The 13729-nt window shown below is 48.1% G+C and overlaps 1 protein-coding gene across 1 annotated transcript; it reads left to right on the top strand.

Moving 5' to 3' along the window:
* Positions 1-4480: 4480 nt before the first annotated feature.
* LOC119126121 (transcription factor Sox-8-like) lies at positions 4481-10378 on the top strand. Its single transcript, XM_037257234.1, has 3 exons — positions 4481-7039; positions 7294-7556; positions 8248-10378. The coding sequence occupies exons 1-3, from the start codon at positions 6621-6623 to the stop codon at positions 8883-8885; spliced, it is 1320 nt and encodes a 439-aa protein (XP_037113129.1). The 5' UTR covers positions 4481-6620; the 3' UTR covers positions 8886-10378.
* The last annotated feature ends 3351 nt before the right edge of the window (positions 10379-13729 follow it).

Consider the following 13729-nt stretch of genomic DNA (forward strand, 5'->3'; position numbering starts at 1 on the left):
TTCTATTTTCTCAGCACATCACACGATCTCTCGTTGCATGCAAGTGTGCCACAGGAATCGGCGCTTTAGACAACCAACAAATGTTTCTTTAGCTTTGAAAATGTTTATAAATGCCTCCTCTCAGACAAATGCTTTGTTTTGTGGTTGCGCTTTGCTATAACAGAGCTTGTCTCATCCACGAGCGGGCGGGCGGGCGGACGGGCGAGCGAGCGGGGTGGCATTTGGTCCGGACAGATGCCTGGCGGCTCAAATAACAGTGTGACGACTGTTCCGAACTCCGACCCAGATGCAATTAATGACTGGGGGCCTGCTCACGAACTTGTGGCCTGCTCCAATAATGAATGTGCTGGTGGCCCATTTTGTGTGAATTGCAACTTGTTTGGCTTTCCACTCGTTTGGCTCCTCCATAGGGCCTTTATTCAGCAGATGCGCGCTAAGGCCAGATGTGACGGGCACCTGTAGCGAGCTGGCAGTACTGAGGAGAAGGCCGACGGGATAGTAAAGCTTGTCTACGTAGATGTCTTACATAGGCTGGCTCTTGTGTGCGCACACACGCACGCACACATAAATAAGGGCTGACCTTTTGCATTTTCTAGTCTGCCTTTTTTGCGACATTCTGGAAGACGGTGCAGTTGAATCATTGTATTTCCTTCACAACACAAGCCAAATCCAAGTCAACAATCTTCACATTAAAGTTTCCCCATAAATTCTTACTATTATGAATTGTCCATTTTCGAATCCAACGTGCAGCAACGTGCCAGTAATGAGCATCCACAAGGTAAACAGTCCACAATGGAATTCCTCATTGGAAAGCTGACAACGACTAAATCACTCTCAGTATGTGTGAGAGCTGATTGTTGCGCTGGCAGTCAGGACGGAGATCTCCATTAGATCTGATTAGAGGTCGTCTCATGCCATCGTTCAGTGCAAAATTCTTGTCATTGTTGTGATGGCGCGCCAATCCCAAAAAACACGCCGTTGTTGCTGCCGCGTTTGGAAAATGCAGATGTCAGAGTCCCCCATGCCATCCTCGCCTCCACTCTTCATCACTCTTTTTATTTCTTCATTTTCTGCACTTTGGCCAGGCAGCCAGGACAATGACACCTTTCATCATCCAAGCTGTGTTCCCACTGGCCGCAACCCGGACCCCGTTATTCATGGCACCACTTTGATTGGAGCGAACCAGTCATGAGGACTGCCTGAATGGAATCATGGCAGAAGAGTGGATCCTTTCCACACTCTTGTTTGTTTGTCTTCTTTGACAATTGAGGTCTTCATCAAGCTATTTGTTCCCACTCCCTGTCGAGGTTAGCGTACAACAAAGGCAATGTGAAAAATGACGATTATTACTGCAGCTTAATGCTAAAGGAGAATGTCAAAAAACAAAAGTGGTTTCCTCACGTGGAATCGCCCTTCTCTGGGACAAGCAGAAAGTTACAACAACGGCGGACGTGGGATGTGTATAATCCTCACCACCAACTCAATAGAGGAAACGTTTGTTTTGTATCATTTGCTTGACTTTTCCCTCTCAATGGTGCTGAGTCAAAGCCACGATGGGACACATGTCCCTCGGTATTACAAAAGTGATTTGAAGTGCACAATGGTTTGTTGGGGTCGATCACACCACAGGAAACAAGGCCGTGTTTTCAGCTGACATGAACTTGTGGGAGGAAGATATGGAAGGAGAAAAGAGGAATCCATGCTGCAGGGAATGAAGCAGAGAGGAGCAAAGAGCACAGGCAAATGAGGAAAGGGGCTGTTCAGGGGTCACCGCCATGCATTTGCTCTCAGAGCTGCAGGGAGGCTGAGAAGCCCTTTCTTTTCTGCAGAGCCTCGCCTAATGTAATTGAGTGAAATTACTAGAATTATGCGTAATATTGCGGACTGAGGAGGCAATGTGGCCGGTGGGGCGGCCAGCGGGGAGGGCAACGCTGGCGTGGGAATTTGCTGACGGGAAGAACTCATTCATCGGCTACTTTTCCATTTATTAGACCACATTCTTGCATTGATGACATTAGGGCTAATCAAATGAAGGGCTCCTGGAACGCCGAATCTTTCTTGAAATGGGATCCCGCTCATGCAAAATGGCAGCCATTCTCCACACACTTGTTAGTTTTCCTCGCCAATATAAATTATGCACAAGATTCAAACCTAAAATAGGTTTGTGTTGGGGTCCACTCTTTCTTCATGTCGCAAGACCTTGTTTCGGCAGGATGCGTTCCTTCAGCGTATGATGATATCCAGATGAAGGAAGCGATGACGACACGACCTTGAAGAGGATCACGTCTTCCTTCCAGAAAATACTATGGTCTTAAAAAAATACAAACAATATGGCAAATGAGAGCGTATCTGACGAGGTGGCATCGTCGACTCACGCTTTCCCGAAAAAGATAAGTGTTACCTTTTTATGGCAGCTGTGAAAAGAATGGCACTCCTAATAATCATCAAATCATATGAATCAATCAGGATTGCTGCTTCACTAAGGAGATACACTAGATTTGCAGTGCGTGTTAATGAAAACAAAGTGTGGGATTAAAAAAGGTAAGGTAAAAAAAATTGTCAAGGTTGTCGAGAAACCTTGTGTTGGCCGTTAATCAGTCATTGCAAGGACAGGCAGCTCCCTCAGGAAGCAATTAGCCCTGTTGGGCCACTTGCTCATAAAACGCTTGGCTTACAGGCTAGCCACAAACCATTCGTAATGCTGCGTTCGCGCGCGCGAGTGTGTGTGCGCATGCGGAAAAGTGGCTGAAACAGCAGGCCACTTTGTTTGAGTCATCCTCCATCCATAAAAAGTCTTGCTTGTCATTCATCCTCTGAAGTGATCATCGTGTGCAAAAAGGTTAGGTATAGTGAGCCTACTTGTGCTCATTTTTGTGTGAAAGAGTTTTCTGACTGTTGTGGAGTGCAGAGAAATATCTTCTGTCTCATTTGTAAACTGCTCTGGCTTCGTGTGAACTCTTTTGAAAGAAGTTGTGGAGATTCATAGTTATGTAAAACTCTGGAGCCTTCAAGCTACTCCAGTTTTTTTCTTGTGGCTTGGCAGCATGTTAGCCTCATGCTAATAATGGCGCCACATGTTGAGAGGAGTTGCTTTGCATCTGATTTGTCCACCTCACGCTTGATCGTCATCAGCATCCAAAGCGTATCACATGCAAGTCGAGGTGTGACCGATTTGCTGTGTGGTCCCGCCTCCAGAGAGCAACCTCACCCTTGGTCAACAACAAGCGAAGAAAGGAGGAATCTCTGCGGAGACGGTTTTCCCAATGAATGGTTCATGGCAGTGAGAAAGACAGAAGAAGGGAAAGCAGACTCATAAAAGGGTCAATATTGGGCTGAAAAAAATATATATCGTAAAATGCAAACCATCAGTTTTGCATTTTATTTTCCTTCCCAAATTTTGACAACGCAATGTGTCATATGCAGAACACGGGAGAGTGAATGCGTTTGCATAGACAAATCCTATCCCGGCCGGGGTCCACTTTCAGTGCGGCCAAGTCGGTTTTGGGATGCAAAGCGTTGGATGTCTATCAGCATTCACATTCCGCCATGGTTGGCAAAGAGGGAAATGATGGGTGGCCATATGACAGTTACACCGACGCGCCTTACTTCCCTGTTTGCCGCCAGTTCCTTTTGCTTGTTGCCACGTGTTGCTTAAGTAAAGACAAAAGACTGCCCCATGCAGTCCCATGGTAACAACATCTGGCTTCATTTTGCCAGTCACAAAGGAGGCTAATTTTGCATGATGGATGCATTGATTTACAGTCAATGAAAAGAAATGGCACTCGTGAAATGGCCACAGGATGGCGGCGGGTTAAAAAAAACCAAAAAAAAAAAACAACTTCTGTGCATGATTTTTCGCTCTGATGTTTGTGTGTTCTCTACGGGTGGTGGTGGTGGAGGGCCTATCTGCTGCAGCCCGATATTGTGGGTCTGTTGACCCACCTGCTCCCTTCTTTCTTCAGCTGGATCTAGTCAGATTTCAGCAGCTGCATCGGGCCTCACAAAGCTCCTCTTTGTATTCTTGCCGAGGCGCGAGCATACGACTGCACGAACGGAGGAGGAAGAAGAGGAGGAGTAGGGAAGATGCATCGTGGACAACACAGGGGAGGAAAAAGGCGCCAATTATTTGACATCATTACCCCGACGGACCCACCCTCCACTGCTTGAAAAGTGAAAGGAAGTGAGCGTGTGTGACCCACTCCACCCGTTTGTGGTGCGTGTTTGGGAGCCCCAGGTCGTGTCGTGCGTTGGCATCAGTTGAAGAATAGTGAAGTGATATTCCCATCAGCAACTACAGGAAATGCTTGACTTCCTTCTTTTCACGCTCGTGCCCCCGCCCCGAGCGTGTCTTCTCTCTTTATGATGATGAGCTTTCAATTTAAACAACAGCCATTTGGACCTCATTTGTATTTTGTGTGTGTGTGTGGGGGGGGGGGGGGGGGGCATACTGCAAGATTTATTCTGAGCATATGTTGTGAAGATGAGAGGGCGGTGAGACAAGTTTGAAAGAAGGGAGCGCTTGGGGGGGATGTGTTTGGTTTGGTGGATGGGAGATAATCGAAAACACACGCCCACACTCCTTTGGGACAACTTGGGGACAAGATACACCACGGGAAGTGTCGTCCTTAGCGTTTTGTGTGGAAAATTAGCAGAGCCACCGACACTCCCCTCCAAAAAGTAGTCGAGAGCAGTGAGGTCAATTCCTTTCGTTTTGCTGCAGATTGAAACCATGTCTGGGGCGTGGGGGGATAAGCCGTTGTTTTTTGCGACGTTATTCATATGCACACACGTAGCCTAAACCTAGTAAACACTACCGACTTTCCAGTTTCCTGCAGGGCAGTGCAACAAAGCTAGCAAAGCAAGACATAATGCGATGACGCCGCCTTTTACTGTCGTGTTTTCACGTGTGGCAGAGTTAAAAAACGAGAATACCAGCAAGTGATATTCCAGCCGAGACACTTGATGTTGAGCAGATCACAGATTCCTGGAGTCAAAGCGAGTGAGCCGCTACTAAAACAACTTCCAAATGCTTGTTGTTCATCCTTCACAATTCAAAGGGACATGTAGAACTATCAGAGTTGAGAAATGGCAGAAAATAATCTGGAAGCACTTGAGCTCTTTTATGCTTTGGCTGGCTGAAGGCCAAAAACACACCCTCATCCATTCTGGACTAATTGCTTCTTTCAGTCCACCCCGATCCTTTCACTACCTGTAGTCCCGCCCACCTCACCGCCGCGCCAAACAGGTTGCAATAAAACTGGCAATTGGTCCAGTAAAGCGCTCATTACGGCATTTATGAGACATTTTGGGCGGGTGAGGGGGTGAAGGGTCAATATGAGGCCCTGGCACATGGCGGCTGTCACTGTGGGTAGCGGCTGTGATTAAAATCATCATTTGGGTCCTCGACTTGGCTAAGTGGAGAACCTTGAATAAGCCTCTGTACCGCTCCAAAGCGGGTGAATGTCCACCACTGAGTTAACTGTGAAATTCTACATGAAAAATGGTGCAATATCACACTCTCCAATTGTTCTTTGTTGTTATGATTCTTGCACCAAATAAAATGACAATTTAGGGCCATTAATGTTCATAGAAATTGAGTATAAGGGTTGTTGACTATAACTTTGGCTCAGTTGCACCCACTGGGATTAATTGATGTCCTCAGGCAGTTTAAGTTAGCCGTGGGACTGTAGATAGACATGCAGGTATATCATGAGAGCAGCACGGTGTCGCACTGCTAAACAGGAAGTGGCCCACCTCACAGTTCAGAGGTGCAGGATTCAATTGCGGATCTGGCCTTTTATGTGGGGCTTGCACACTGTCCCCATGCCGTGCTGACGTGCCTGCGTGCATGGTAGGCCGCTCCAAACTGCCCGGAGGTGTGATTGTGTGTGTGAATGTTTGTTCATCTATAAAGTTCAGGGTGTACGCCGTCGAGCGCCCAAAGACTGCTGGAATAGGCTTCAGAGCGCCCACGACCCTGGTGAGGTCCAGGAGATGCATGGATGGCTATGTATTATTTGTAACTGTCCATCCATCCATTTTCAACCCCGCTTAACCTGTACAGGGTCAGAACCTTTCCCAGCTGACATCAGACTGCACCCTGAACTGGTCTTTTTTATTTGATCACTCATTGTACATTTGCATGATATGTCTTCACATAAATGACTACAACACGTTCACATGAAATTATACAACTCTGATAACATTGCAAGTCAGTTAAATTGCGGCACAACGCGTGCACTTAAGCAAAACTGCAGAAAAAAAAAAGAAGAGCGGCAAATTGACCAAATGATTGGAACCAGTGGAACGGCTGGGTGCTTGGGGTTGTGCCGGCCAATCGCAGGCGGAAGGCGGAGTAAGTGACGTGAAAGCTCCAAGTCAAAGTTGTGCAAACGTGAAATGTGCGGCTCAGCTCACACGGAGCGGAGGAGCTGGTCTCGCGCGGACCGACGCGTTGCAGCTGCCCATCCCCATCGCCGTGACAGACAGGCTAGGATGAAGCAAATCAAACACTTGCCGCTGCGGAAGATTGTCGCAAGGGATTGAACTTTACGCAGCGTCGCGAAAAAGGCGCACGAATCGCTCACCTCGCTTTGCTTGCAGAATTTAAGGTGAGAAGAATGTTGAAAATGACCGAGGAGCACGACAAGTGCGCGGGCGAGCAACCATGCAGTCCCGCGGTCACCAGCAGCTCCATGTCCCAGGACGAGTCTGACTCGGACGCGCCGTCCTCGCCGATCGGTTCCGACGGCCACGCCGCCTCTTTGCTCGCCGGCTTAGGCAAGAAGTTGGACTCTGAAGACGACGAGCGCTTCCCGGCTTGCATACGGGACGCCGTGTCGCAGGTCCTCAAGGGATACGACTGGTCCCTGGTGCCCATGCCGGTGCGAGGCAACGGCTCCCTGAAGAGCAAGCCGCACGTCAAGAGGCCCATGAACGCCTTCATGGTTTGGGCTCAGGCGGCCCGCAGGAAGTTGGCCGACCAGTACCCGCACCTGCACAACGCCGAACTGAGCAAGACGCTTGGCAAACTGTGGCGGTAAGAAAAAAACTTCTGTCTGCACAGCGTTCAATGTTCAATCCTGCCATTTACCCAGAGGAAAGGAAAAAAAAGTCACACTTTGGGTCAATTCACTTGAGACAGAGGAATGCGCAATATGTACACTTTGCATCAACAGAATTTGTGCCACATTTCCATACATAAAAATATATATTCAAATCCTTCACTGGCTGTTTAATCAAAAACTGATTGAAATTTCTGATCATGTACTTTAAATTGCCCCCTTTGAATAGTTTGCTTTCCGAGAGCGAAAAGAGACCATTTGTGGATGAGGCAGAGCGGCTGAGGGTTCAGCACAAGAAGGACCACCCAGACTACAAGTACCAGCCCAGGCGGCGGAAGAACGTCAAGCCGGGCCAGAGTGACTCGGACTCTGGTGCCGAACTGGCCCAGCATCTTCATCACCATCATCATCACCACCACATGTACAAAGCGGAACCGGGGATGGCTGGACTTGAAGGGGTGGGCGACGGCCACCACCGTCCTGAACATGCAGGTTAGTTTAATCAAAAAGTGCTTGAAGTGATAGTACAGTGCTTTAGGTGCTTGATTAGGTCTTCTCGCTTTGTAGCTATAATCCGGCATATTTATATTTGGTTTTATACTGATGTTCATGCATAACCCCTATTGCAAAAAAAATCTTCAATTCAAGATTCATTTAATGATTGATTGAATAACGATATGGTAGGCACACTTGCTTTAGTGGGTGCTTTAATTTCCAGGACAGCCTCTCAGTCCGCCTGACTCCAAAACCCCTTCTGCAAAAAGCCTCTCTTATGGAGCGACTCCACTAAATGGGGCATTTGGCCAACTTTTCCTCAGAGCTCAGCCGAATGGAATATAGCTGCCAAATCGTGTGGGCATCCACACAGGATCTCGTTGGAAGCATTTGGAGGTTGGTTGCTGGTTACAAAAAAAAAAAAAAAAAGTATTCTGGGGGCGGGGCAACCCAAAACTAGCGCCCCCTGGACAGTTTGGAAAAAATCAGCCCCTAAAACAAGGCTTAACGCAATATTGTGTCGACATGTCTTGCATAATAGGGTGCACAGAAAGGTTTTGCAAGATGTTTCCATGCAAAATAAAAATTTGGACCTGATGAATCCTGAACAAAGTGGATCGTGACAGCCCAAAGCGGTTCCTCATTACTTGTTTGCTCCATTCTTTAAGTGTGATTGTTGCTTTTCCAGGACAGCCTCATGGCCCACCGACACCACCCACCACCCCGAAAACGGACGCGCACCATGGCGTCAAGCAGGACTTGAAGAACGAAGGCCGCCGCCTGGCCGATAGCGGCAGGCAGAACATCGACTTCAGCAACGTGGACATCTCGGAGCTGAGCACGGACGTCATCAGCAACATGGAGGCCTTTGACGTGCACGAGTTTGACCAGTACCTCCCCTTGAGCGGCCACGCCGCCGCTTCCTGTTCTGCGGAGCAGGCCTCTTACGTCTCCCCCTACAGCGGCAGCTCGGTGTGGAACCGCAAGAACGCCATGGCGGTTGAGGCAGCGCAGCACCGCCTCCACATCAAAACCGAGCAGCTGAGCCCGAGCCACTACAGTGAGCGCTCCCCCTCGGACCCAGACTACAGCCCGTACAACAGCCAGGCCTCGACGGCCTCTTTCCCCGCCTCCTCCTGTGACTATAGCGACCTGCAGAGCTCCAACTACTACAACCCTTACGCCGGCTACCCATCGGGCCTCTACCAGTACCCGTACTTCCACTCGCAGCGGCGACCCTACGGCAGCCTGGCGGTGGCACCCGCTCACAGCCCCGCCGCCTCTGGCTGGGACCAACCAGTCTACACCACGCTGACCCGCCCTTGATGGGCGGGACAGACTTAAGCACTACTAACAAAGGAAAAGCAAAAAAGTGCCTGCTGATTTTCTACAACATACTCTATCTTTGCAACACTTGACTTTTGACGCCAAAGGAAACTATTGGCGGTGCCTCCGTGAGGACGTATTTTCTTTCTACGGCCTGTATGTGTGTGTGTGTGTGTGTGTGTGTTTTTTGTTTTGTTTTTATGGCCTGCACTTAACGATGAAACACTAGCTTCTTTCACAGAGATTCCGCAAAACAGCTGCATTGACGAGGTAATAGAAAACATCAGCGTTAAAGTCGCTGTAAAACCAAACAAATGTCTTCACAGAGAAGAGGGTTGGAGTTAGCAGAAACAACTGAATGCAAACGTGTTAAACTGATCACTTGGGAAACAAGTTGTGTCTGCTGAATTTGTGAAGCCCTGCTAAAAAATGCATGCTTTGGGTTTGGAAAAACACCTCAGTTGACTACAATATTTCCTCTTCATGGGAGACACTGGCCTTCAGTAGAGCACTCTAACTAGCTCACTGCATGCTATCGTGATCGAAATCCTCAAGTGGGGGCCACGGGGTGGTTGCCAATTCCAGCCACGGCCTGAAAATTGTGAAAGCAGTTTACCACGACAGAATGTCTCTGCAGTTCTACCATACTCCCAAACAATGCGAACCTACCGTTAATTTCACGTTTTCAGCGGTTCTCTTAAAATGTCTCATGGATTCACTCTATTTAAATGCAAATGGAATTGAGCCTCAGCTTTTGGGTTTCACCCTAATCAGATGACAAACTTCTTGTGTCAGGGCAGGAGAAGTGAGTGTCCCACCCACCTTTCGGATTTTCCCCTTCACACATGCGCCATTTCTGTCACAACTCTGAAGATTGCCTTTGTCAATATGCACTTGCATCCTGACTTGAGCAAGCCGTGCACAAAGGGATGCTGACCAATTCCAGCCTGATTAAATTCCAAACACAAGGAAGTGCATTTTGAAATTCCCTCACATCAAGTCTTAATGGAAGCAAAAGTGACTATAATATGAAACTTACACTGTAAAAGTCTTAGACTTGTATATATTTATCTTTTTACTTTCATTGTTGGTTTCTCTTGTAGCGGGCACACGTGAATGACTTATTCCGATTTTTGCTTTGATTGAAGATCTCATTCCAATGAAGACAATTCCATCGAAAGCAAAGTTCCTCGTTACAAGTGCAACACAACAGGTGTCAGCAATCTATGCCTGGCCAATTGCGATTGGTCATGTTAGGGCTTACGAAAATGGGATCAAATAACACCGGCCGCTCTGAGTGATGCGTCAGCTGGACGACACATGGATGTGTGTCCGCGCCAATTCTAGTTTAAATTTTCGTTTTGTACATTATGTATAATTTTGACAAAAAGGGTTGTACAAATAATTGATTATGAACCCATTTTTCCAATCGCACACACTTGCAAAGCTAACCCATGTGCTGGCTGATTTTTTTAATAAATGACTTGCTCCTATTTCTCATTGTCTTTCTTTGATTCATGCTTGATAAAAACTTGTCACATGCACTGTATGACATAGCGATGACTCGCCTGAAAATTTGTCGTCACATGTAGGAGACATCTAGTGCCTGAAATTATTTCACTAATGTACTGGCTGTTTTTTTCTTTTTTGGGATTTGTGTGTTTGATAGATACAAATATACAGGGGAGTGCACATATCACATATAGAAAGCTGACAGCATATTCTTAAACTTACTATTGAAACAGTTCTTTTAGTCAGACAGGTAAGATCTTGCCTGCTCTACATCCTGTAGCCTTCCTCAGAAGCGTCACAAGTTGGGGAGTCTTTTGTTTTGTCTCACACACAGTTATATGCGGGAATCGAACTCACTCAAGACAGGGGTGTCAAACTTATTTTTTTTGCGGGCCGCATTGTAGTCACAGCTTCTTTCGGAGGGCCATTATGAGTGTCAACCCAAATAAACGTATGAGCACCTCATATACAGTAAAAGCTACAAAACAAACTGACTCATTTTCAAATCAGATGATAAAAACTGGTCAAATATTTAAAAAAGAAATGTTACTAAAAGTGAAGACAATTTGCAATTCTAGTAATGACACGAATTTGATGCACAATTTGTCTTCGCCGGTCACATAAAATGATGTGGCGGGCCGTATCTGGCCCCCGGCCAAGCCTTGAGTTTAACACCAGTGCCCTATGCTATCAGTGACTTCCCGTGTCTTGGAGGTTGCTTCTTGTTGGTTTGGCCAGACATCAGGGGGAACATGCACCCCCTACTATCTGACGTTCTTGCCAGGACGGCATCCTGTGTGTGGCCGGCCCCCCGGTCCCGATTCATGCTCCCCGGACCTCGCTTGCGGATCTCGATGGCCGCTCTGCTCCAGCGGTGGTTGTTGTTGCTTTGAGCACGGACAACCATAATCCAGTCCATGATGTAATTTTTTTTCCTTGCACCGGCTGATTTGACATTTTCTTGCTCGGCTTGTTCTTTTATGCTCCTGTCTTTTTCACATTCTTTTTGCTGTCTCTTTTTTCCTTGCCCCAAACTGCCTCCCTGTCATGCATGTGTTATAGGCATGGTATTTCCTATATTGTGTCGCATGTGTGTTGTTTTATCTGGATATGATAAATTTAAAATAAAAAAAAAAGGTGGTGATTGGCTTGCTCACAAATCATCTTTTCAAGTGACACTTTCCCGATCCTATCAAAGTTCCATAGGAAGAGGAAAGCGCAATTCTTCCTTCATAAAAAACAAAAATGACAGAACAATGGGGAGGAGGGCAGAGCGTCCCGCTTTGAGCGAGTTGGCTGGGGTTGGCATGCATGCCAAGCCGAGTGCCAGGGCCGCACTGCTGAATTTCAATGATTCATTATGGCGGCGCCGCCGCCGCGAAGCACGGAGGACACTCATTGTGTCCCTTTATCAGGAGAGCTTGAACGGAATTAATTGGACAGAAAATGGAAGGGCAAGGGGAACTGACAAGCCATTAAGCAGGTTTCTCAATAGACCATTAGATGCACACGGAGAACAATTTGCTCCCCTCCTTCTCTCACTGTCTTGTAAACACACACAAGTGTAGAATCATATCAGCGGGCATAATGTGCGGATAATAAAAGAAGATAATACCACAGCAGATGGGGTGTGGGTGGCTCAAGAACGAGTTGTTTTTCTTCCCTCAAAGTCCTTTTTCTTCCTTCTTTTGCACAAGCGTTTGCCAAATACTTTCAGGAGTGAATAAAAGTGATGCTCATCAGGTCCAGTTTCATATAACTTGTCCACTTGTTACTGAAGGGAAAGACCTTCTTCAAAGGCCCACTAAAAAACAGGATTTCAAAAGCTCAACTGTAGGGTTTTCGTGATGTGGACAGTACCGGCACGCCCAATACGCACACTATGCAGTTAGCGTTAGGCCTCGCGCGCCGTCATCATTCTATCACATGTAGTAACTTGTCTAGACTAGTAGCGCTGTATGGCTTGCAGCAGTGTGTCGTCGTAGAGTAGACTCGTAGCCGCAAAGATGTGACATTTTAAATCAGGTAATGAAAAACGAAAGAGGCGTCTTCATGACAATGAGCAAAGACAACAGCAGTCGGGTAAGCAAGGCAATGAAACCCCTCTCTTTTTATGGTTACGCTACCCATCCATCCATCCATCCATCCATCTTCTTCCGCTTATCCGGGGTCAGGTCGCGGGGGCAGCAGCTTAAGGAGGGACTCCCAGACTTCCCTCTCCTCAGCCACTTCATCCAGCCCATCCCGGGGGATCCCGAGGCGTTCCCAGGCCAGCTGAGAGACAGTCTCTCCAGCGCGTCCTGGGTCGTCCCCGGGGTCTCCTACCAGTGGGACATGCCCGGAACACCTCCCCAGGGAGGTGTCCAGGAGGCATCCTGATGAGATGCCCGAGCTACCTCATCTGGCTCCTCTCACGTGGAGGAGTAGCGACTCTAATCCGAGTCTCTCCCGGATGACCTAGCTTCTCACCTTATCTCTAAGGGAGAGCCCGGACATCCTGCGGAGAAAACTCATTTCGGCCGCTTGTATCCGGGATCTCGTTCTTTCGGTCACGACCCATAGCTCGTGACCATAGGTGAGGGTAGGAGCGTAAATCGACCGGTAAATTGAGAGCTTTGCCTTTTGGCTCAGCTCTTTCTTTACCACGACGGACCGGTACAGAGTCCGCCTTACTGCCGACGCTGCACCGATCCGCCTGTCGATCTCGCGCTCCATCCTCCCCTCACTCGTGAACAAGACCCCAAGATACTTGAACTCCTCCACTTGGGGCAGGATCTCATCCCCGATCCGGAGAGGGCATTCCACCCTTTTCCGACCGAGGACCATGGACTCGGATTTGGAGGTGCTGACGCTCATCCCGACCGCTTCACACTCGGCTGCGAACTGCTCCAGTGAGAGCTGGAGATCACGGCCTGAAGAAGCCAACAGCACCACGTTGTCTACAAAAAGCAGAGACGCGATGCTGAGGTCCCCAAACCGGACCCCCTCAACGCCTCGGCTGCGCCTAGAAATTCTGTCCGTAAAAATTATGAACAGAATCGGTGACAAAAGGGCAGCATTGGCGGAGTCCAACCCTCACTGGGAACGAATCCAACTTACTGCCGGAAATGCGGACCAAACTCTGGCATCGGTGATACAGGGACCGAACCGCCCTTATCAGTTGGCTCGGCACCCCGTACTCCCGAAGCACCCTCCACAGAACCTCCCGAGGGACACGGTCGAACGCCTTCTCCAAGTCCACAAAACACATGTGGACTGGTTGAGCGAACTCCCATGCACCCTCGAGGATCCTGCCGATTAAGTGCAGCCTATTTGTTACCTCTATTTACCTA

Source organism: Syngnathus acus, chromosome 8 (assembly GCF_901709675.1).
Source record: "Syngnathus acus chromosome 8, fSynAcu1.2, whole genome shotgun sequence".
Taxonomy (NCBI): domain Eukaryota; kingdom Metazoa; phylum Chordata; class Actinopteri; order Syngnathiformes; family Syngnathidae; genus Syngnathus; species Syngnathus acus.

Bases quoted from the DNA above. Each gene is read 5' to 3' on its own strand.
- LOC119126121 (XM_037257234.1), top strand. From the start codon at position 6,621: ATGTTGAAAATGACCGAGGAGCACGACAAGTGCGCGGGCGAGCAACCA. The intron at 7,040-7,293 runs GTAAGAAAAAAA...CCCTTTGAATAG, and splicing joins ACGCTTGGCAAACTGTGGCG to TTTGCTTTCCGAGAGCGAAA. The intron at 7,557-8,247 runs GTTAGTTTAATC...TTGCTTTTCCAG, and splicing joins CCACCGTCCTGAACATGCAG to GACAGCCTCATGGCCCACCG.